Source organism: Tigriopus californicus, chromosome 9, assembly GCF_007210705.1.
Source record: "Tigriopus californicus strain San Diego chromosome 9, Tcal_SD_v2.1, whole genome shotgun sequence".
Classification (NCBI taxonomy): Eukaryota; Metazoa; Arthropoda; class Copepoda; order Harpacticoida; family Harpacticidae; genus Tigriopus; species Tigriopus californicus.
In genome coordinates this window covers 6,358,880-6,383,941 of record NC_081448.1, presented here as the reverse complement: position 1 = coordinate 6,383,941, position 25,062 = coordinate 6,358,880, and the positions used below count along the sequence as shown (strand labels likewise).

At 45.3% G+C, this 25,062-nt stretch overlaps 1 protein-coding gene across 1 annotated transcript in view; it reads left to right on the top strand.

Annotated features, from left to right (window-relative positions):
• The first annotated feature begins 393 nt into the window (after window positions 1-393).
• Window positions 394-25,062, top strand: part of LOC131886289 (uncharacterized) — a 27,161-nt gene continuing 2,492 nt past the window's right edge. The window contains exons 1-3 of the mRNA XM_059234578.1: window positions 394-1,658; window positions 1,740-2,401; window positions 9,256-9,619. Of these exons, the coding sequence (XP_059090561.1) occupies window positions 1,313-1,658; window positions 1,740-2,401; window positions 9,256-9,619 (1,372 nt within the window). The 5' untranslated portion in view covers window positions 394-1,312. The remainder of the gene's footprint in view (window positions 1,659-1,739; window positions 2,402-9,255; window positions 9,620-25,062) is intronic.

Sequence of the window (25,062 nt, the reverse complement as noted above, 5' to 3'; positions counted from 1 at the left end):
GTGGAACACGCCGGGTCGGCAGATCTTAGGCCCTCATGCGAGCTTATGCACAAAATCTCGCAACTGGACCAAATACGGGCAATTTGACGGGGATGCTGCTGCCTTGGCCTCAATTCCTCTTCTCCACATGCATGAAGGCCGGCCTTGTCTCTCTCCCTTTTTCTCTTTTTCTCCCTCGCTCTCGCTGTCTCTCATTCCCATGGCCTCTGAATAAGAGGAGTTCTTGTATCTAAGTGGAGGCTTGCAAGAACTTCAACTACTGTACTCCTCGTTCCACCCCCTGTCCTTTACTTCTTTCCACCGACTCCAAAGAGTAAGTGGGTGAGAGAAGGAGGGAGTCTACGAGAACGGAGAGGACGCGGACGCAATTGCGCAAGTCTCATAGTAGTAGAACTAGTAGTACTATTAGAAGTAGTAGTAGTCACTCGAACTCGCAGCAGATCCTCACCATCCGACATCGGACAAGACGTGGAAAAAGAGCACTATGTAACCCTGGGCAGACGAGAAGGACTTGAAGGTGAGGAACGAAGTCGCCCGCGTCGACATTGACGACGACGACGACCACCACCACCACCTTGAGAGGGGTCCACTCGGTCGGTCCTCGGGTTGGAGTTAGAGTGCGATGGAGGACGGCGAGAAACCAAGAGGAGTACAATTTGAACTCGAAGACGAACGACAAGAATTGAGAACGGCTGAGAACAACTGAGAACAAGTGAGAGGAGACGAGCAAACGGACGGACGAACGAACGAACGAACGAACGGAGTTTTGAGGGAGGCGAGTGCCTGGTGCCACCCGGCAACAAGAGAACAACTCTTCACGCAGAAGGAGAAGAACAACTTGCTTCTCTGATCAAACACAAATCAGAAGAAGGTTAGTGCACCGAAAAACAAGAGCAGCTGAGACGAAACCAACACCAACACCACCGTATTGGCATCGTCGGGCATCAGTGTGCATGACTTACTCAGTCTGTCTAATGTTGAGAAGACATTTGCGTTCGTCGACTTGGAAACAAATGCGCCAACAACAGAACCAAACGGGTTGATCCCATCCACAGTGAGAACAAATCATTTTAATTGAATCCAGTGATATGACCCCAGAACGGAGAGTTTGTCAACCTGTTCACGTTTTTTTGCCTCCACTACTACAGCTACGTATTGTTACTACTATTATTACCACTATTGCCACTACTACCACATGTACACTCTACAGCGGCCACCACTTTTGTCAGTGTTTGTGAGCGATTATAAGGTCGGCTGGTATCTGAACATTGTTAGGTGATGACAGTTTCTTAACAAATACTTAAGCAGCTCCATGGGTGACGAGGGTGTGCCACACGGGTGCAACATGTTGCTTCCACGCAATCCCATGTTCGAGTCCTTGATTAATGATAACAATGTGGGGACCTCTCACTCCGAGTCCCTCTCCATGGCTTCGAGTCCGACACCGTTTTCCTCGGGTAGCTTTACGTCCAGTTCCAATCAATACAGCCGAACCAATAATGCCCTAGGATCGCATCTTCACGGGCTCTCGCCGACCACCCACGGTCTTCCTCATCATCCCCACTTGCAATCATATCTACCAGTACATTCCCAAAGTCAACCATTTATTGAGCCTCATCTTATAGCCCCAATGCGATATCCACCGGGAACGGAATCAAGTAAGTTTCGGCACAAAGTTCTTTGGTTTTGGGGAGGTCCACATTGAGCATTCTTAGAATGGTGGCTAATCATCTTTGCAGTGCCTCCACCTAGACAAGTAGATGGGTATCTCAATCACCCCTACTGTCAACACACCTACTCGTCTGCCCTCTCAACATCGACATCGCCGTCTATGATCATATCTCAATCATTGCCCAATGCCTTGTTTCATCCCGCAAATCAGGAGCAGCGGCTTTTGCCTCTTCCCCTTCATTTTTTGCCCCAACAACAACAACAACAGCAACACCAGCAGCAGCAGTCACAGCAACAACACCAATCGCACCCACAACTTCAGGCCCATACTTCGTCCTCGCCCATATCAGTATCTCAGAGCAGCCCGTTTGCTTATCCCCAGCCGCCCCTGAATCCAAGCACCACCAATGACGCAATGAGTGAATCTCATGGACTCAAGCGATCTCCACGAACTCGAAGATTCTTTAGACCACCCCCACCCTTGTCCCAATCTTTATCGAGAGGAATACACCTACCCCATCTTCTAGCTTTAGACTCCTCGTCACCCTCGATACCCCTTCCGGAGCAAATCTTCCCCATTGGACCGGATCCATTCGAGGAGGCCTATCGTGTGGGGCCTGTCCTTGGGAAGGGTGGGTTCGGCACCGTTTACGCCGGCATTCGCATCATCGACGGAGTGCGCGTGGCCATCAAACAGATCGCGAAATCCAAGATATCAGAATGGGGACAAGTAAGTCACCTTCCATAATAATTTATAGAAAGTTTATAGAAAAGGAACTTCGTTTGACACAGAGGTTCTCCACCTTCAAGAGTTGACTATGAATAGACAGCAAGATAAAAGAAGAGAGAGAGAGAGAGCAGAACTGTTTTTAGAACATGGCAACAAAAAATGCCCTCTTTTTTTCTCTACCCCGAGTTTTTCTCTGGTCTGGCCTTGTTCGAAAAAGACTTTTTTTTCTCATACCGTTGAGCTCGTTGAGTATCCGAGGAGCTTTAATCTGTGTTACAAATAATAGGTCAGAGAAAGCTGGTTCCGTTCGCCAAGGAAAAGTGCAGAAAATCATTAAATGGTTAGCAAGCCGGGGTTTTCATTTGGCATACCTTTCTAATTTGTACGTTCGTACATTACGTACGTGCAGTCCCCGCATACTTTTGCTACTTGTATGTCAACCTCTGCTGTTGTCATGAGGTGGGTGTTGGGTAAAAAAAGATCCCTTCTTGAATATCTCCTACATAAACATCACATCAAAGGAAACCTTCTTTCTCTTTAACTTTACATTGTTTGATGATGTTCTGGCGTGCTATACGTGGACGATTGATTAATTGGGCATTGATCGTTCAGTGTTCTACGGCGCTCAATTCCTCTCCAACCGGTCTTACGTATAGTCACCCAATTGAATCAAAATGATTCAGCAATGTCTGAAAACCATATTGGTTCGCAAACAATTGCGCAATTTACTGCATGTCCGGCTTTTAGAGCCACAGCTCTACGTAGATACCCGAGCTCGGTCTGTATTTTGTGAACGTTCCATTGCGAATGCTGCAGTTTTATCAACAATCGTGAGCCAAGCATCCGAAAGCGATGATTGATAACTTCACGAAAAAATGCAATTCAATCATTTTGGAGGGAGATGCAATTGGCAACAACCCTTTGGCAGCCTGGACCGGAACGCGTAGTACACGTTCTTCACCATACTTGAGTTTTGAACCGGTTTTACTACGAGTAATACTCATGGATGGAATGTTTCAAGGTTACTCTTGTGTCTGTGTTCCCCCCTCCCCTTTCACAAATGGAAAAGCGCACTTCTTTTTTTGAACCAATGTGCCAATTGCCCAATGAGTGTCTGTAACTGGTAAAGAAACCTTACTGGAGTTTGTCATGCGATAACGAGGTAGGATTGCCAAAGTCGAAGTTGAACACGGACGTGCATCGGAATTTGAAGCAAAGATCAGAGAGTCCATCAGGCCAATAAAGAGGTTGGTGTCCCCCATGCAGCTTTCCACGGCGTGGGTCGAGACAAAATGCATTTTTCTGCACCGAAGATGACAAAAATACCCGATGGACATATCGTCAAGTGACGGACGGCTCGATAGTGGCAAGTGTCAGGTGCCTACTATAAAGACACCTTCAAGTAGCCTTTAGGCAGCTATTCATTGCTTACCTTTTGGATCCATTACGAGATGTGGCTTTCTGAAAGCTATTCCCTTCAGGAGATTTGAGAAAGGTCAGAGATGGTCCAATTCCTCATCATGTCATCACTGGCCAAGTTTCGATGAGGCTTTTTCCAAAGTAAAAAAGACAAAAATGGGAAATGTTTAGGTTGACAAAACCAACCGAAAGTAGCCTTTGGCAGAGACGAGAAATTGTTGTGAAACAACATTCCTCAGATCCTCTTGACGAGTTTTTGGCAACAGAAAGAAATAACGCCGCACGAACGAACGAAGTTCCAACACACGAGACTCATTGAAGAACTATTTCTGCATTCACTTCCGGGCGACAAGTCTTTTTTTTTCTCCCGGTCTCTCTCTCTGTCTCTCGCCGTCTCTTTGAGATCATCCAAAACATGCATTTAAAGGCCAGACACTTGAGCGATGGTCGTTTCTGTGGAAACGATCGGCCTCTGCGGGATGGGAACAACAATTATTTGCAAGACGCCACAACGGTTTCTGTTGGAACTATTGTCGTTTTCAATCAAGTGACGTGTTTTGAAAAACAACGTCTTCATTGTTTTCGGGTGCAGTGTGAATGAATTCACAGAAGTTCTTAATAAAGCTAAGAGCGACTCGCGACATATGTAGGAAGCCAGTAAATGAAATGACATCATACTGATTCATTGTACGTCAGCATGTTTGCTTTTCTCAACCTTTAAGAACACCTTTTGCTTTGTGTATATTAGAAATGAATGACAAAGGTCACTGTGCCACTCTTAAGCTCAAGTGTGTGGATCCGTGATATGTGTACACAAAAGTTATGCGCGGCAGGAAAACTCCTATCAAACCAAGTGATCCAGTCTATTGGATGTACCACTTACATACGTACGTACGTACGCACTAGGTAAACGGGCCTTAAGGCAGGTTCAATCAGCCGTGCTACACATAATAGGTACAAGTCGTACATAAAAGACGTCCTTTTCGTCCGTACTTGTATGTGCATACCTGACCCAACAAGATTGATTGTAGAGTACACCTGCATTGGTCTTGTTTACCGTCTTTTGACGTCAAACGAAAAGGACCTCAAAATCGTGTCGAGCTGGTTGGACTTGACTTCGACTTGGTGACTCGTTTATTGACGTCCCCGTAATAGACGACACAAGTGTTGAATGGGCATCATGGCTTGGCATTAAGCAGGAAACAAGACGTGTCTAAGCAATCCACAACATACAGTTAAAACTGCCCCCAACGATTCGATCATGGCCTGAGATTAATGGGGCCTCTGTATATCGAGCGAACTAATCGTTGGAGTTAGTATGGACCAGGAGTTCTACGTACTACGTACTGAACAGGTGAATCCACAAGTGTTTCGGAAGTGCGAGTGTATCCTTTTTTGCCATAAGGATTCGATTACGACCTCGTCCAGATCCCATACATTATTGCAAAGACAAGAAAGGGATCTTGAAAGTCCTGCTGCACCTTTTCCCATTGCAACTGGTGGGTCGTTGACGTCATGGCTGAAATGACCAATGAATGGATGAATAAATGAAAGAAAGCCGAGCACAACTGTGTGCAGTAAAAGCTTGGCATCTGGGCTAAGACTATTACGCATTGTAACATGTCCGACGGATTGGAAGCCTGAATTTATACCACACGTAAATCATTGTGCATACAGCAATGTGCCTTTTTCTATACCCAATCCATACCTATTGCAAGCGATGCGTTTACTTTGAAAGAGGATTAGTGCTGTGTCTGGTTTCTGACACTCTTCAATTATCCGAAGTACAAAGCGTACTTGTTTGGCTCAGCGAGTTTTTTCAGTCTGGCGATCTTTCTACGACGCATTTATCGAGGCCCTTTTCCCAGAAATTCTCCAATGAACTTGATAGTTGCTCGGTATTCTTACGGAATCGGGCTTGTTTGTCCAACTTGATCCTTGTTAAACTCGAAGAATGAATATTACACACTTCCGCGCAAAGCCATGGATCCAGGAATTGCGTTTTTGGAAGAGCGAAAACCCCTCAGGATAAGAGAGTGCACCTTTCTCTACACACTTTTAGAGGGAGAATTACCAAACAAGAAGCATGGAAATAAGCGCAATACGTGGTAACTGCATTAGAACGATTACATATCGATCGAGATCACTCAAATAGTTTGCGATGCCAAAAAACTCTGTTCGAGAGCAGCCTCAATAATTCTGAAACATTTACATAGTTAATGCTCTCTTAGAGCTGAATTGAAGGACTAACCTTGAAACTCTCCCGGTTCTTTCAAGGTTAATCATGACCCTCCAATTGCACCAATCCAATCATTTGAGTCGAAGTAGAACGAAGACGTGCCACCGGCTTAATTTGATCAAGCCAATCTGTGTTAGATTTAAATTGGACTTCGAACTCTGGCGAGAATCGAAACGCAAACCTTAGCTAAGTTAGCATGGGGGCAGAGGATTGTGGCATTCTATCGAACAGGATTTCCAACGTACGAGCACTAGACGCTTACATTGGGTAGAAGAGCTCTGTGAATTCACGTTGTCGTAATTGAGGTTGGCGACGACTCCATTTCGTATTGAGTCCAATTGTTCATGTAATTGTTACTGCAATTGCTCGTGTTCGGTAGCTGCAAGTGCGAAACCCGTTTGTTGCCCTCGCCAAAAGAACTGCGGTTTCTGGCCTCCCCACAATGGAGACAAATAACGTGTTGCAAAAGTCAAAAAATGTACTGTACTAAATGTGCGAAGGAGAGCGTAGGAAAGTTGACTGAAATGAATTGGGCCATCGGCCTCATTAATAGGGCTGTCTAGCCAGCGGGCGGGGGAGGGACGTCGCTAGGCCCTCGTTAAAAGGTGCACGAATGGAGCCGAAGTGAATGTATCTCTTCGGAAAGAATGCTGAGACAACGCAAAGATGAGCGCCAAATGAATGTGGGTGCAAAACCGGGATAACTGAGAACGAGAGGAAATGGTCAAGATGTCCCCAAGGACAGAAAATTGAGGATAAGGCAAAAAATGCCGAAATTTTTTGATCTCCCTAATCTTGAATGCTACTTAGCCCAATGAATGTCAGCCACTGGAGAATGCGCGACACTCATTAGTCGTAACTTTCAGCCTATACTTGAGATTATAATTCACTCCGCAACATTCGCAAGGTGTTGAACGGTACCTGAAAGCCAAAAGAGGATGTATTTTCACCAATTTCATCCAACTGAAACATGATTTTTATGACCCCCTGAGCTGAGGCTCATGAATCTGGAGGTATTTGAATACAAACTCTTTCTCGCAGGGTGGATATCGAATTAGGATTTGCATAAAAAGGGCATTAACTCATCTGAGAAACAAATGGAATTTTCCTGGTATTCCGAAAGAGATCTCATGGGGTCTTTTGTTCTTTGGATTTAGTGGCTGGTGCATTTGGCAGATTTGATCGTTTTCCCATCTGCTTAGCGCACACCCGTACTAGTCAAATTCCAACATTTCATTTCTTGGAAATAATGGACCTACTGGAACCCTTTGTAACGAGAGCATAATAAAAATAAAAGCGAAAAACACATGCCTGCCCAAATCTCGGTTTCGTCTTGCTCTCCGCGAGAAAATCGAGTTGTGACACATTTCTTTATTGGATTCCAACACATTCATTCATACCTACTTTTCTTCAACATGTTTTTTTTTGAATTTGTGTGGGTACGCGTACTCGTTGTTCGATATACGTGTATACACACGAATACGATCAAATGCGAATGAACATGGAGGCGGTGATCGGTGGAAATAGTGAAGAGATGATTTGGCACGTCTACCTCTCCTCCATCCATCCATCCTTACCCAATCTAATCCAATTCACCCCTTTGGAATCCCCTTACCCAACTCTTGTCATCGCAGAGGAACCTGTACAGATCTATAGAGAGAACGTACACTCCCCATCTAAAGACGACATTCACCCCGTGAGTGTGTCTGCTTTTCATACATACTCCGTATGTAGTTTGTAGTACATGCAGTAGGGTACGCACTGACTTCGTACAGAGCCGTGAGCTGCCCGCGGTCTGCTCGCCGAGCTTCCAATATGGAACGAACGGAAACGACCGATGAACCAAGAGGGTATTACACTGTTTCTTTTTTTGGTCGGGCTGAGTGAGGGGAGTTTCTCCGCTCGTTCAAGGGGGAGGAGGTAAGGGGTAAATGACCGGAGATGGCGTTCCAGACGAGGATCCTACCCGCTTGATACGGCGCAGTGAACAACATACAAATACGAGAACTTTTTGGGAAGTAGCCAGCCAGCCTCGATGGAAATGGGAGGGAGATCTCTGAAGACTCTCCAGAGTTCCATGACCTGAGAGAGAGTGCTCAGGGGAGGGGGTTGACGCTTGTCGGGGAGGGAACGGGTTAGCTTGTTGTCGAGGACGAGGCCATCGACCTCTTCCCTCGGTGTACTTATTCCAAGAGGGGTGGAAAACGAGGGTGAATGAATGGCTACCGGTTCATTGGCCTCCATCCGAGGAATTGAATGGTGGCAAAGGCTGCGTATACGCAATCATACTAAGGAGTGAGTGGGTATCACTGAATACATTTATAATTGGAACCATCCGAGTAAACTTGAGAGCATTGACCAAGAGATACAAAAATGACAAGCACTAAAAAGTGACTAATATTTGTAATATATGTCATTCTCTGTTTCTGCTTCATGTTGGATTTCTATTTCTTCCTTTCTATGGCCATCTTTTCAGAGTTTTTCTCTCAAATTTAGCCATTTAGAATACAGGCAAAATGTTCATCTCCGACGATGCCTTTTTCGGAGGAAATGAGCCCAAAGCTATTTATATCATGGCATTCAAATAAGTTTTTACAATTATTGTACTGTACAAGTAGCAAACTTTCAGTCCACCAAATCCGTAAAAGTAATACATTTTCGGAACCCTGTAAAATTGATTGTGTATTTGCTTCTTCAAAGCTGCATGAAAAGTGGCGATCAAATCGGATAACATTTGCAACAATGTCATGGACCTGTTTTGTGTTCACTCCCTTGACAATATGGCCAGATTCACATAGCACGGCATATTCGTACGTAAGTGGACTAAAGAACAAGAATACACTGTCAATTAGGTCTGGTTCTGAAGCTACATTAGCTAGCGAACCCTTGAGACTTCCTTTAATATAAAAATGAAAATGAACTCAACAACGCGCCTAAATACAATCGTAAGGGTCTCTGCATACAATGGTTAGCAAAGGCAAAAGTAAAAACACGGTGGCATAACTACATATTTAGCAACCCCACTTTCCCTCCAAAGAAATTGATGATGTCCATGGGGTTGTCATCAAACGGCGACTAACCTATTTATGCCTTTGATCGCTTGTATGGACAACAGGGTAAACTAGAGGGAGAGCCGGTTTTGGAGTTGTAATCACTTGCTAGTAAGTAAACCACTGTGGTGTGTGTCTCGTTCCAGGTCAATGGTCATCGGGTACCCTTGGAGGTGTGTTTGCTCAAGCAAGTTTATGGGTGCCCACGTGTTGTCAAAATATTGGATTGCTTCGAGCGTCACGACTATTTCATCATCGTCATGGAGCGACCTGAGCCCGCCAAGGATCTATTTGATTTTATCACGGAGAAGGGCGTTCTGGAGGAAGAAATGGCGCAGAACTTCTTTCATCAAGTCGTGGAAACCGTCATCATGTGCCACCAACGTGGCGTCATTCATAGGGACATTAAAGATGAGAATCTCCTAGTGGACTTGCGGACTTTGGAATTGAAGCTCATCGATTTCGGCTCGGGAGCCTTTGTGAAAGAGGAGGCCTACAGCGACTTTGATGGTGAGTTCCCAAAGAAAAATCAATTATTCAAATACGTGTCCGAGCGAGAATCGTGTTCGTGGAACGCAATTTTGCATGTTGTTCCGGTGAGGCTCGATTATACAGTAAGAGAGAGAGAGTTCGAACGAAAAACGTTCCTAGCTCGACAAACGACGTAGTCGATCGATTGTACCCTTGATTTACTGCTGCGTATTGCTTCCCGGAATCGAACGCCACCGTAATTGAAAAGAAGCCTGCCCGTGCCCTGATCTACTGTATGGGATGGTTTGTTTAGTGATACAAGTGCACCGTATTTGGAAACCAATGTCTAGCACCCAATTTGGCCAAATGGCCTGATCCTAAAATATGCCTTTTGGTTCGCCAAAGGGCGGAGCCTTGGCTACTATAATTGCTGAATCATTCTGCGCCCTTATACGTAAGTAAGTTTGAGTTCGTCAGCTCGTGGTTTCTTCCCTTGACAACCGTAGAAGCCTACCAACCTCCCCCGTCTCAAGGTGAAAGGCGCGTTCCAAGGTCGGCGAGAGCTTCTCCTGGGTGCGTTTGGCTTGTTCCATGTTCCACCTTGAGCAACTTTCTCTCCTGATTTCTCCGGTCGCCCCTTTTCTCTCCTTGCCCATGTTCTTCTTCTTCCTTGACACATGACACGAAAGAATGGGGCCCCTTCTTCTCCTCATTCTTCTTCTTCTTCTTACTCTTCAGTAGCAGCGTGGTAAGACCTCTTTTGGCAAAGGCAAGAAAGGCCAACGGCTGAATCTGCTCATCCGCTTTCCACTTGCAAAAAAGGGGTTGTACCCAAATGGGCCTTCTCGGCGCCACTGGGCCTCATCGTAGACGAAAAGCGATCGATGCCAGACGTTGCGTGCGAATTTGTTTTCCATGGCTCTGGGCCTGAAAGAGGGAGCAAAACACTGACATCGTGTGGGAGAGTACGACCACCGAGAAAGCGAGAGAGCAAGAACGAAAGAAAGACAGAAAGAAAGAGTGGGACTAAGAAAGAGGCTGTGTTCCTCGCCAGTATTGACGACAAACGACTCCCATCCTCGCAATGCTAGGGTGATTTTTCGACCTCGTTCTTTGTTCGTCTTTTGAGACCATTTGGTTGCCTGAGCATGATTGATGACGTCGAAGTTAGGAAGGCTACAACCAATACAAGACCAGTAGCATTCATGTACAGTAGTAATACCCTCCGTAACGCGACAAATCACTTCGAGGCAACTACTTTCCAAAGTCGTGATGATTGGATCCTTGAAAATGAGATTATGTGCATCAAAGAAGGGGCAACGAGAGCCCTCGGTGACTCCATGGTCTCCCTCAACTGGCCTCTTCTATTCTCGAGACCCGAGGAAAAGTAGGGAGATTACTTCACGACCTTTTTGCCTCAGAAACTTCGAAGAAAGATCCTTGAAGTGGTTGATCTATTTTGCTCGACTTAAAGGCTGACACTTTCGCTTGAATAGTCCATGCCTGGCCTATTTGTCTCGGTGTCTTGATCAACCCAAAGACAGCCAAAAATACCAATCCGAGTCTGAGGGAGGCCTCGCTTCATCCTTGATCCTTGTACCCGGCGTTCGGAGTGCATTTTCCCATGTCATGATGTATGAGCCACTTTCCCATCTTGCTCAATCTAAACACATCACCACTTGAACACAAACACAGGGTCTGTCACAGCAGTCTCGAAATTATCCCCTTTTACATCTCATGCATAAACAATCCTCTCGCTTCAAAGCACGAGATGTCTGAGTCCGAAGCGTACTCGCCCGCATAGTTTTCAACACTTTTTTCATTACTCACTGCGTAGATGAGCGAAAAAATGCAATTTCTTGTCTGGACCTGCTGGTATCTTATGACTCGATGATCATCCACAAGCCGACACTCACTCCTCCCAATCCATGACATGGGAGACTCTCGTCTGAGCATCGTAATAAATGTTCAACAAGCGGACAAGTTTTATGTTGTGGATTGAATTTCCCTCGGCAGAAGTTTAACGAAAGTAGATAAGTGCTGAACTACCGTTTGAGCAAGTCTGGCAGTCTGTCTGGCACATGAAGACATAAAGCGTGTGTGTATAGTCACACACTTAGATTGTTTTTCCCGAACAAGTCCAACCTTGAAGGATTATTTAAGAGGTATTTCTGATACGACCAAATACATGCACTAACTAAAAGACCCTTTCTTTTGACTAATAGTCTGCTTGCAACAGACGTTTTGTCAGCCAGCCTTGGTCATTGCGTTTCAATATTTGTCAGTCTCATATATATTAGGTTGACAGGAGTTATTAGTTACATTGGTCTTTTGCGTAGTTCGATAAACTGTTGAAGTGCTCATTGCCATTACGTCAATCCCACTCCTCCTTTGACACTACTTGCTATCGGTCTTTCAACCATTGGTTGAGATATCTAACCCGCCCGTTCTTTTGGGCACGTCCAAAGAATTCGCACAGTGTTTCAATTTTTCCGTGCCTTACGTCAGAGAGCCCCATTACGTAGGTTTCCTCATTATTCCAGCCCTGCTCATTGCAATTATGGCTTCATTTTCGCTGCTCAAGTTTTGAAAAGAGACTTCTGTACTCCTCTTCTCATTTCCTGTAATGAGATTGGGAAACCCGCCAAAAAGGGTTAGGTTTATGGAGCTTCGAGCAGGTCTAACTTGGGGCCCCACAGCCTGGCGCCCGGTACTTTCGTGTATACTGTAAAGTAGTTCCCTTGATAATGGAAGCGGTAACCATGGTACGTACGTAGCACACCAACTCGCTAGCTCTCCAATATTGTTCTCTGTCGCTGCCAGTCATCGAGTCAACTCGGTTGTACTTTTAAGGGGCCTTGTGCCACTTCAGTGAGTCCTTTATTGCGCACAACTTCCGTTGCACTTGTCTTGCACTCAAACTCGAGGCTGGGCCGGGTATCTGGCGACGTTGCTCGGAAAACCATTGTCAACGTTCATTGAGTATTACGTACGTATGTGTGCACGCAGTATGTAGCAAGTACTGGTTGCATCTGGGGCCCTTATGAAAACTTGGAACATTGCTTGGGTTATTGCGGGTAGGTTTCCCTCTGTGGCAATACTTGAACAACTTATTTTCCATTGCCCTAGCCTTGTCACAGAAGTTGTCCCTATGGCGATGAACTAAAATTTTAAAATATGCCTAATGCAATGCACTTTCCAACGAAGAATAATGTACGACTACATTTGTGCAGATTAAATTTTCCTCCTCCCTCGGGGGTTTCTTTTCGTGGTCTCACCTGTCAGATAAAGTTTGAAGTAGCTCCAAATTATGATGGCTCGGGCTGCACCTTGATACTCGTATTTGGTCGAGGGCCTCTTGCTACAGGTTCTTTATGACCTTCCATGATTGAACTCCATTAGTAGGTCCCTTCTTCTTCTGAGAGTCTCTGATGATATCAGTTCGGTTATTTATGTCCATTAGAAAAGGCATTTCATGAAATCTACTAGCTACCGTCTAAGGCCAAGGAAAGAAGACGGACTTGCAATTAGAACAGGGCTATCAAACCCTCTTGCAATCGAGGGGGCTGTTAAATTCTATTGTGGTTGTAGCGGACACTCTCTCTGATGCCCCATCTTGAACGAACGAGGGATGCAATTCCATAGAAATGTGCCATTGAAATGGAAAAGCAGTCACTCTGTTTTCTTCACCAACTCATTAGTGCATCCCGCATTTCTGACCTCGTAATGCAAGGAGGCCGGCCTTGTGGGCTGGCTGGCTAGCTAGCTGGCTAGTTTACTAGCTCTGTGCCTTTCCATGGTCTCTTAAATGGTTGTTGGCGTGTGTGTTGCCACTCGCTTGCTCGCTTGCTCGCTTGCTTCCTCGCTCGCAGAATGCAGGGAGGTAGAGAGGTGGGTTGGTATCTGGGTTGCCAAAAGACTGCCACACGAGTTTTCGAAATGGTTCCATCAAGTTTTCGAACGAGCCAAGGATGAGCCTCTTGCAAACGATGCACATCTTCAAAAGTAAAAGTCGAGGAAGGGACCAAGGGCAACGCAATCTAATATTCAACCGCAGTTGGCAGCCGGTATCTGCTGTCTAAATTTCGTGAAGCGAGTGCAAATACATATATCCAAGATCCTGCACGTGGAGGAAGAGGGAGAGGGACAGAGAGAGAGACCCCACACCCCATGTCCTGAATGCAACTTTTTCGCCAAAGTCGTTATAACCTTTGTCGAAGTCTTTGTCACCGCGGGAGCCGTCTCGTCTCGGATTGTCGTTGCATTTAAGGTGGGAATTGATCCCCTCGCACTTTCGCCTGCCCTCGCTTCTTGGTCGGTTGTTTGCTTACTTACCTACTTGCATTCGGGGGAAAACGGTTTCTCCGTACGATGACAAAAAGAGAGAGAGAGAAAGAGAGACTCTTGGCGTCTTTGACGTGCACTGGAAATGCATTGACGAGGATGACGAGGATGATGCTTTCAGTGTGGCTCTGCCAGTGGTTACGATGATGATCTAGGCGAGATCCACTGATGACCTCAGTTTCTTTGATGATAAAGTATCTTGGTTCGATCACGTTGGAAAAAAGAATCGATGCTCCATGCTCCCCACCGTGCTTAAGGCCGCAACTCGAGCAAGTCGTCGTGTCCAACCAGCCTGGAGTACCACCCTCTTCCTCCGCCCATCGCCAACCAATATCATCGTGCAATGGATGGCACCGTGATGCTTCAGTCTCATTTGCTCTGGTACTGGCTTCCATGCCGCTCTTTCCCTCACTCACACACTCATTCTCTGTCTCTCTCTCTCTCGCTCTCGCTCTCTGGGAAGAGAGTTGCATTTCTTTGCAATTTGCACAAAATTGCATTTTGCAAAAGGACTCCGGGAAAATGCGGGTTGAGATATGTAGGTGGCATAGATTTTGCACCTCGATCTTATTTGACATCATGTGCGGACATCCAGCCTTGAGCCCCAGACCCAAAGGAACACTCCAACTGATACTGAACTGATACACATGTCATTTGTCCATGTAGAGAGGCGTGCCTCATAATTTATGCCCAATTTCATTTAGATCGGAGGTAATCCTCCCCAGCCAAATGCCCTCTTCCTTTAGTTGCTCTGTTTGGAGAGATTTACGGTCAGACCAGATGAATCTCAACATGTGGAATGGCAAATCAGGTGAAATAAACGGGCAGCTCTAAATCTTCATTTGGGACATGCATCTGAGAGGTAGCAATCGATCCATATTTAGGGGGCACCAAGTAGTCTTCGATTTATTTTCAAGAGAAGCACTGTTGTACCTGTAGGGCTATTGAACCCACGGGAATGCCCTAAAGAAGTTTTGAAGGCTCTCGTGCAATATCAAAGACAGACTTCTCTTTGTTGGTCTGTGCATTTTAGCATATCCAAGGATTCCTCACCTCTCAGACAAATAGTGCGTTGTTTCCATCTGGGCTAAAGTTCGGTTGAAAGGAATTCGCAAGTGCCAATCTGGGCAATGCCATCGTTCTGTCAGAAGGATAAGCTTTCGAATTCAATCTTTCTGCCCTGTTTATGATGGCAAAATGAGATTGACAAGATTGATTTATTTGTTAGCAAATGCTCAGAAGTCTAAGGCCTGGCCTTCGCCTCACCCTCTTCATGATTCATAAATGGTGACATTTCGATGATGTCAGTCAGCTCCGCTGTAATGTTTGCCAAAGTGCACACCTCGAGAGACTACGTCATTGGGTCCCAGATCCATGTTCCTTTCAATAAAGGCCAGACGGACTTTTTTCTGCAAGACAAGATAAGCTGACGATAAGAAACAGTACACCCAACGATGAGAGTCCATTCATCAAAGTGGCCATAAGGATTTGTCTATAGGATGTCTGTATGCCGGGCACCCCGAAGCACTCCGTCGAAGCCTTGGAGTAGTCCTCATCAACGTACGAGTCGTACGAGCAAGCCAAAGGCCAGATCCTCATATCTGACTTTTCCTCTTTGGCTCCTGATCCGCGTTATCTCCCTCTAAGGAACCAACTACTCTTCATTCGGTATGTGGGCAATATGTATGCATACTCCGTGGCCTTGGCGAAACACCTCCACGATTTTGAGTGTATGGACAATCTCCCTCTGAATGTGTCCTTTACCGTGGATCGTACCTCGAGTGTATGTTAAACCTTGGACGGACGAGGAAAAGTGAGCTTTGTTTGGATAATGGAAAGCTAGTTAGGCAAGAACACAGAAAGAGACAGGCAGATAGACAGACAGAGGGAGAAGGCCCTCGTTCATTCGTACGTACGCCCACGGTTCAACTTGCCGAGTATGACAAGTGTGCAGATTGCAAACACGCTTCGGTGCAAATTTTGGAACTGTTTACTTTAGCTGTTTGGCGCTGGCTTTTGCCCATGTATACCTTGAAAACATTTCGCCTTTGTACTCCAAGGCATGTGGTTGATTGATTAATGGATTGACCGACCGTCTCTCGGTGCAAATCTCGGAACAAGCATGATTCCTTTCGTAAATCAACTCAGATGAAATTTGGCGAGATTCACATAAATTGGGCAAATTTGCCACAAAAGGCGAGTTTTCGTCCAATTTACTGCTTGTACTGTAAGTCTGCTCAATGATGTTCAAGGATATGCAATGCGTGATAGAATACACGAGTTTCTAGAGCAATAAAATTTCTGGGAAAGCCTGCTTGAAATGGCTCTGATCAATCGCTCACAAGGTCACTAATACACCAATAAACAATGTAGTGAGTGCATTGCTCAACTACATCACATCCAACCGTTGCTTCTTGATGATTATGATGACGAGGATGATGACAGAGAAGATGAGTAAACTACGAAACTAGTACGTTTACCACGCTCCACACCATGTACTCGTACAGTATGTACACCAAAGTCGAGTTCTGTAATTTCAGTCTGGCCGTCTTCAATCTTTAGTGAAGACTCGCTGAAATGGCCTGCAATGTGTTGGGTGTGAATGATTGACCGTCACTTACGCAGTGATGAATGAGATGGCCTTTTTGCCGTGGTCACGTCTTTGTTACGAGAGTTTGTCGAGGTCTTTCTTTGGTCATGAGACGTTGAACCTCTTCTGTCTATTTCAAAAGTTGTGATCATTTTGACCTCATCTCTGCTTCTATGATTCGTCAAATTCATTGGACTTGATTTTGAGTCTAGAAAATAGAAGGTTTTGTAGGGGTGAATTGAGTCGAACAAGGTAACATAGGTATTTCCTAACATTCTGCAAGTAGGAAGACGCAAAGATTGAATGAGGTGAGCGTTGTGTCAACTTACCCTCATTTTTTCATATTATCCAGATTGAGTTTCGCTGAGTCATTTTGAATACCTCTCACCAAAGATATCAAAATATCTGGACAGGTGCCCACACAATGATTATTGATTGGCTTTGAAGTCAACAATGGAATAATCAGTACTCGCTAATCAGTACCGCAAAGCTCTTTGATTTTTAAGGGCCAAACTGGTTTCGATTGATAAGTAATTTAACGATACTAAAACATTCTTTACCAAACGTCTGGAATTGTGTCTCGAAACGTCCAGGGTAGTTGACCTACCTATAACCTTGAAGGTTCATTAGGCGTGCAATAATACTCCGACCTTGGGCAAAGGGTATCCTGGGTGACTGGAGTGACACTCTGGAGCGCAGTCAAACAACCCCCTCTCCAATTATGATCTTCTGACCCACTTCGCATTCAAGAGATCGTTGCTTGTGGCATTGGAGCAGCATATACGTACATAGTATGTGTACGTATGTTGTACTTCAATAAGAAAATATAAGAGATCTACGTCGATCTTGAGAAACCAACAAGTCAAACGAGTTTTGTACTCGTAAGCCTGGCCGTGTAATCTCTCTCTCTCTCTTCTCTCTCTCTCTCTCCCCTCTCTCTCCTCTCTCTCTCTCTCTCTCTCTCTCTCTCTCTCTCTCTCTCTCTCTCTCTCTCTCTCTCTCTCTTCCCCCTTCACACAAACACCATCACATATACTCATTCACTCGCGGTTTTCTTTGGGACGACCTCAATGAATGCTGGTGAAGCTGGGTTGACTGAATGGGAACGACCCCTTGGCAACTTGGAAAACTGTTTATCCTTATCATCATTGCAAATTTGCTCTGAATGAACGACGATGGAAAGAAGAACACACAAAGCTAGCCTAATGGTGGCATTCATTTCTTTGTGGAGTCCAGAACTGAGACGCCGATGTGCCTTGCTTCATGAATTCTTGGACTTCTATTTCGTTATTTCCTTGGCATGAGTACGTAGTGGTAACACTAACGGCTGTCCTCATTACTGAGGCTACTAAGCTGTTATTTGTTCTGGTGTTTAAACTAGCAATAGATGCTGGCTGGCCATGACAAACTTCCTCTTGAGCGTGTGACTCTATGTTTGTACTGTTTGCAATTGCATCCGAGTCCGAGAATTCCTGGATGTTCAAGTCTCCATTCATTGCGAGCTCGTAAACACACCGAATAGCTGCGGACTTATAGAACGATGTGTTCCTCCGTGGCCAAAATGACTCACCTGGTTGGGCGATTGATACACAGTACTTCTTCGAGTCGATGGACTTTGTCGTTGACTTGACTACAAATACTACTTTAAGTTTGATGGGATGGGGCTATCGGAGGTGGTACAAACGGGATGATTGGGTCTTGAAGCTATGGTTAAGACCTGCTGGATCCGTTGAATATTCTAAAATGAGTGGCAAAAGGCATTGAGAGCTGCTCGTTTTACTTGCAGTGAATATGAAATATTCAATAGCCGCTATGTTGGCGTCGGTTCAAGCAGGAAGATTCGCTTGTCTTGCCGTGCCTTGCCTAGGCGTGGCTCAAGCTGCAACAATTGCAGTTTGAAATTTGAAATCTGAAATTGCTCTGCATAAAAAAGAGGCAATAGAAATATCGGATGCAGTACAGTTGTAAGGAGATTTCTTGCGCTGGGTTAGCTAACGGCCATGTTATATCGTTCCGCGGACAGATTCAATGCTAAGGTCGTGAGAAGTTCCGTTTTGGCTTTTGGCCTTGACTGAGGCCTCGGTTATTCATTGTCGTTTTCTCACTTTTCGTCATGTGAAAATCAACTGGAAATGCACAAGGTGCATTTCAGGATATCTTAAAGCCCGGGTTGACCTCGTTTCTCTTTTCCACGCAGTTACACCAAATGAAAAAATTAGGTGTAAATATATTGTAGCTCGATTACGGTAATCACACATGGCACGAGAAATGCATCAAAGAATACACCTACCATCCCTCTCTACCCTGGCTTATAATTTATCAGTCAACTTTGGAAGAGTTGACAGAGGAACTAGCACTTGAGGAATTGTAGCACAATGTTACTATTGGAACAGTACAGGAGTCCTTGGCTAATCGCATCGTCACTCGGTTCCCCTCTCTTGAGGTTACAAATTGCAGCGCATTTGTCCTGATGACCAAAGCTGTCAAAAGATGCCTATACTTGACCCAGCAATGGCCCAGACATTCAAAATCATAAAGCCGCACTACGTAAGTTCATAACCCGTTCTGATAACTGCATTGTGCCACTGTGCACACTGTGCCCGTGGGTGTGAGTGTGGCGATTTCAAATTCCAAATCCACTACAAACCCATTGAATGACTACCAAGAAGATATGGAAGCTGGATAGTCGTTGGCAGTTGCACAAAAATTACTAAATTGTGACTGCACTCCCTCCAGGCGCGAGTGAGTGTATTGCCAGGCCTCACAACAATAAAAGTCACACATTACGCGAGATATGTTTATGGCTCATAAAGTGCCTGGTGCGTGCACCCGTTCCCGTGATGATCTGAGATTTGAGCTCACATTCAGAATTGAGGCTAGGTCCCTTCGACTGAATGCAATTCGGTGAAAATCATCATGCTGCGTTTTCAACCACCAACCAGCTCGTTTTACTCAGTCAGTGTGGTTAGTTAGTGGTTGGGTCCGTCCAGCCGTTGTTGTGGACGGCAGTCTGGCCGTCCTACCACCAGGTTTCGAGGCCAACACGGTTTCTCTTCATTCAAAGACAATCACTTGGACTATGAACGAGACGAATAAGAAGCAGGAAAGGGCGAAAGACGGGACTTTCTTGGTAGGTTCTTGGTAGCTGGGAGTTCAGTGAACTGCCAAGCAGTTTTCCATCTGTGATTGTGGCTTATCAACCCATGGAGGTGGTCCTTGTAGGTCTTCTTTCGCAGTAATATAGTCTCGCTCGGATTTGTCATTTCCCACGATCTTATGAACAAACATACGCATCCATATGAAATTACCAGTGGACAATTTGAACGAACGAGGAAGCACTCTGTTGGCTGCACTATCTAATCTTTCTTACTTTCACTCGTAATCAAACGACGGCGAAAGCTTAGTCTTCCTTGACCTTTAAACACGTTTAAACGCGAGATAAAGGAGAATGAATGAAGAGTAGTTCTGAACTTCCGACCGAACATGAGCTCCCAGTCATTGATTGGACTTCTCTCGTTCCCGTTGGTCAAATTCCTGCATTGCATTGGTCGACACGACCTTTTTAGTCGCATTTTCGAAAACGTTATGAGACGTATTTTTCACTCTCGAAGAACCGTGAAAATGACTCCCATCAACTTGATGATTTTGAGGAACCGACGAAGGAACTAATGAAGGAAAACGATGACAAAGTCGAGCACGGCCCGGACGGCAATCAGATGACCTATTCAAAACAGCTGTCCAGCCAGGCCAGGTTGACATTTATCGTCCAGGAGTGTCCACACAGATTTAGTTGGACCGTAATCTGCTTGAACAGCTCGACCGTGTTCGGATTTGTTGTTGCTCGAGAAGTTAGCCACGGAGAGGAAAAGATTTTTGAGCATGATACTGAGTGATACATTCCTTGGGATTAATTGTGCTGAGTAGGATTTGTTGGGACTTTGAATATCTAATGGAAAGAAGAGAAAAGGCATAGTTGACAAAGAAATAGTCCGTTTATTCGGATCGATCTTGGCAGCGGCCCCATTTTGGGTTATGAAAACACGTCTTCTGAGACTTAAGTTCTGAAGTTTGAGTCCCCTCATTGGTATTTGACTATTGCCTGTCAGCTTTTTGCTGATTACTTGAGAACGAGAGAGCATGGCCATGCTCTTGACTCCTCAGCCAATGTGAGATGCGTATCTCCTCTGGTGATTGTGGTGGGACTGGTGGTAGTGGCGGGTTTGTCGTTGTTGTGGGTTCTTCTAACAGTGCTCATGCCACAACGTGAGCTCAAGCCTAGTTACGTAGCCCGGCCCTTGGCCCTGGGCTCGCTCAATCCCGATTCCGGCTTCAGAGATCATTCACCCCATTTGAGTTGCTAGCTTGCAGATCTTTTGCGTAGTATGTTTTGACTGGAGGACCTCAACCTTTTGACTAAGAATTAGGTGAGGTACCTTGGAGTAATTCAATGAGAGATACGTACTCGATTCAGGGGGGTCCAACTCCTTTACTCTGGTGGTAAGTTGTGATCACATTACTCTAAGCCCATAGATCAAGGGTAAAAATTGGAACATCGAGTCGGATGGAAATCCCTCCCCTGAATGGAACTGCGCGTCTCTAATGTTTCCCAAGCTGAATTAGGGTAACAGGTGTTGTTGTTTTGTTGGCTTGTCGAGAAGAACGTCTCCCACCGTTCGTTCCTCTCCTACCCTTCAGCGCCGGGCCCCTACTCAGTTCAGTCAGTCTTGACTTGGTCATTCAACGGTAGAGATCTCCGCTCAAGACGAAGAAGACTACTGCTGCGACGGCGGTTGAACTGTAGCCATGAGAGCCTTGGTTGGTTTGGCTGAGAGCTGAACAACCACGAGTGCAAGACGACAAGACGAATTCCGAGCCTCAATGTAAAACAGCTAAGTCATCGAGGTAGGGGGCGTCCAAAATCAAAGCAGGACTAGAGATTTTGAAACTTGGCAAAAAACTGGCGGGAAGCACTCACTGGATGGAAACAACAAGCTGTTGGGCTCTCCACTCTTCAGGCGGGGTCGTTGAACCTTCTTATCTGGCTGGAACCATCCAGGATGGTGATGATAATGCTTGTTGTCACAAGCAGAGACTGATGGATGCTGTTCAATGATCATGATGAATGTACTTGGACGTTTGTGAGAAAAGACCGAAAGCAGAAGAAAACAACAACAAACAAGAGCAGCCAAACCTTCTGAATAAAGCCGGCCAATAGAGGTGGTTAAATACACTTAAGTAAAAGCATTTGTCCATGGCTTGGTTCAGGATCAAGCCAACACCCACCCTGCTCAGGTCCGTACAACAAAGCTTGACTCGAATCTGCAACGAATGCCAAGAGAACCAATTTCATCCTTGGATCGACTGGGGAATGCATTTTTGAGCGAGCAACCCAATTATATGGCCTTGGTAGAACGTGCTCAATTAATTGAATGCAGTTACTGAATCTTCGTTACTTTATCGCACTCGAAAAGAAAAGAAGCGGAAGAAAGACTTGCTGACAATGGGCATGAATTTCAAGTCCAGTCCGAGAGGTCTACCGTAATGGCTTATGTTGAGACTCTAGTGCCACAGAACGTGCAGGCAAATCCCGTTTCTTGTACCGAAGATTTTTCGAGGCCAATTTTAAACGGAAGCACCTTTTCCATCGTGTTGAATGGATTTTTCTTGGGAGATTGTTCATTTTCAAAATAACTCGGATCACTCAAGATGAGGAGTTCTTCCATTTGTCATTTTCCTGCGATTGATTATGCTCAACCGCTCACCTCCAGTCTACGTACGTCGGGTTATTCCTTGTTAAGCCACGGTGAGCCGTGACACTCCATTCACAATCATGTTTGCTAAAAGTAATGGTTGGCAAATCTAAAATCTTGTAGATTTTCACACGTTTCGCCAAAAGAAAATTATCAGACCAGCCTTCAAAACGAACTAATATGTAGTGAAATACGAAAGAACCAAAGCGTCATGGGGAACTTTCTTTGTCCCCCAAGAGAGTCGCAAACCGGAACCTATTTTCTAATTCTAACTTTTTTAAGAGCTTTGCTTTCGTCATGGCAATTCGGAAACACGGTCGGACCTTACGACTTAGTGCCAAAAATATCATAATTCTACCCAATTTTGCATGGGTAACTTTTTTTGCATTGTTTCGTATGCTTGGGAGTTGGAACGTTCAATGGTTTGCACTCAAATGTGTTCCTCTTTAATATGAAGGGTTTGATGGCTGATGCATCACCAGTCTTTTGGAGGTCTTTTTCACGATCCCATTCAATTAAGATTGAGCTCATTCCGTTTTATATTTTGCTGCTGTCTGATCCACCCTTTGGTAAAAAGATCCCTCCGTGTCTCTTCTCTACACAGTTGCCAAGTGCTCCCTCCCTTTGCTGTCATGGTAAAAATTTCTGAGTCATAAGTCCAAGCAAGGAACCCATGTTAAGTCCAACATGTTCCAATGTTTTTTCATGGTTTGTATCGTTGGCGCTTGAAATGCGCAAAATCGGCCCAGTCGGCTATTGTGACATGAAACTGCAATCTCTCTGATTTCGCACTTGATACGTAGAGATGATGATAATTCTTTGTCAGTGTCATACCTAAATGGAAGGTTAATCAGTTTTGGGTTGGAACTCCCAAGCCTCAATGGTAAGGCCTACAGCTACAAGTGCATCTACAGTAACTGATTCTAGGCCAGATGCACCAAGGGGGGTTGGCCTTATTTGACTTGGAGGGCATGTTGCAGCTCGCTTGGCAACCAGGTCCAGCATTACACGATCGACGAAAGACCAGCCTTTTCTTTAAATTGTACCGAATACTTTCAGGAGAATGTGTAGTACTAGAATCATCTCGGGCGAGGCCCACAAGGATATGCACTTTTTTGTCGCAGTCATTTCGTCTTTTTACTGCCATCCGTTCTTTGGCAAAGCGAGAGAGAGGCAAAGAGGGATGGTCGGGATGAGAGAGAGGAGTATGGGCGTACTCTTCTGGAGGACGTGGAGTAACAAGACCAACCGGAGAAGAGGGGACATCGGTTGCCTTTGCCAACGAACCAACTCGAGGGCCTCAAATAGCTTCCTGACTTTCTCTCATCTCTCTCTCTCACTCTTTTCGTTCTTTTTCGGGACCCAGAGAAGGGCATTCAAAAAAAAACGGGCGAGAACTCGACGGTGTAGGCATTGCAAAATGCAAAAACTGGGATTTTTATCAACCGGATTTGTCTCACTCCTCGTCTTACACGAAGAGCAGCCGGCTAGTGGTGCGAAAGTATTACTAGTTCGCGTTCTTTTATCTAGTCTCCATGTGTCTCTTTTGTACCCTTGAGCTTGGACGAGAAGGGAACTGGTTGAAAATCTGGAAAGCTTTAGAGAATTGGGATTTAAATACGTGTGCAGTACATGCACATGCTATTCACATCTTTCACATGTCGATACATTTTAGTAAAAGCTGAGCCTGTACTTACTATGAAAACGATCTGTCCCGGCCATTTTACAAAGAGAGGACATGGAGTCCTTTAAAGTCGACACGAACACGAAAGCGGCGGTTCAAATCGACAGCAAAGGCGCAAAGACGGAAATGGAAACAAGAACTTCAAAGAGCCTTTGGTTTATCTGATCAGTTGCTTGCTTGTTAGATATACACGTATGTGTGTAGTCTTAACATTATGTGGTTATGTGGTTTTGGAACTCTTATGATCGATAACTTTCGATGTCTGTCAAAACATGCATGGAGCGGCATCTACGTATATCAAGGCGGGAAAGAATGCCCCTTTTTATAAGGTCCAACCAACGGGTGTGTGTATGTACCTTTGGGCGTCGTGGTCTCATTTGAAAGAGGCTTTCTCACCCGGATGTGACTTGCGTCACAAGTTTTTTTTCTCTCTTCCTTCTCCTTCATTTCTCTCTGTCGTCGTCACCCTACCTAAGACCAATGAGGGCTGCTCGATAAAGGCGAATGGGAATGGCCGCAGACCCAACACTACGTGGCCTGTTCCGTCAGTTCGCTACCGAAGTATGTTCCATCTTTCAAGGTCCTCTTTGGGTGGAACATTTTTCAACCAGATGTTTGTTGGCTAGACACCTTCGACGCAATAGCTCCTCCGTTCTCATGTACTCGTACGTACGTATTGAGCCAGTTTGAGCGCCTCGTTGGCCACAACACACACAATTCATGCTGCGTAAAAGCCAGCGACGGATTTAGAGTGTACTTGCACCGATATCAAATAAACGAGCCTTCGCGTTCACTCTTGACGAAGGTCATTTCGAGAGAATTGGTTTTTCCCCTTAACATTGTCTGTTGCAAATTCTTGGAAGAGTTGTACCTAGGCTCTTGAATTGGGATCTCGCGTTAGTATTTTTCAAAGATTTCATCATTTCCAACCACGATGTTTGGAGAAAAACATTTGCAAAGCTCGTTAAGTTGTGATCCGGTTCCAACCAAAACCTTGGTTTCACTTCCGTTTCAAATCAAGGCGGCCCTTAGATGTTGTTGCTAAGGGCTTTGAGAATATGCGTGTTGGTCTTTTCTTTCTGTGACGCCCGAGAAGTCGGTCGGCGGCCTTCAT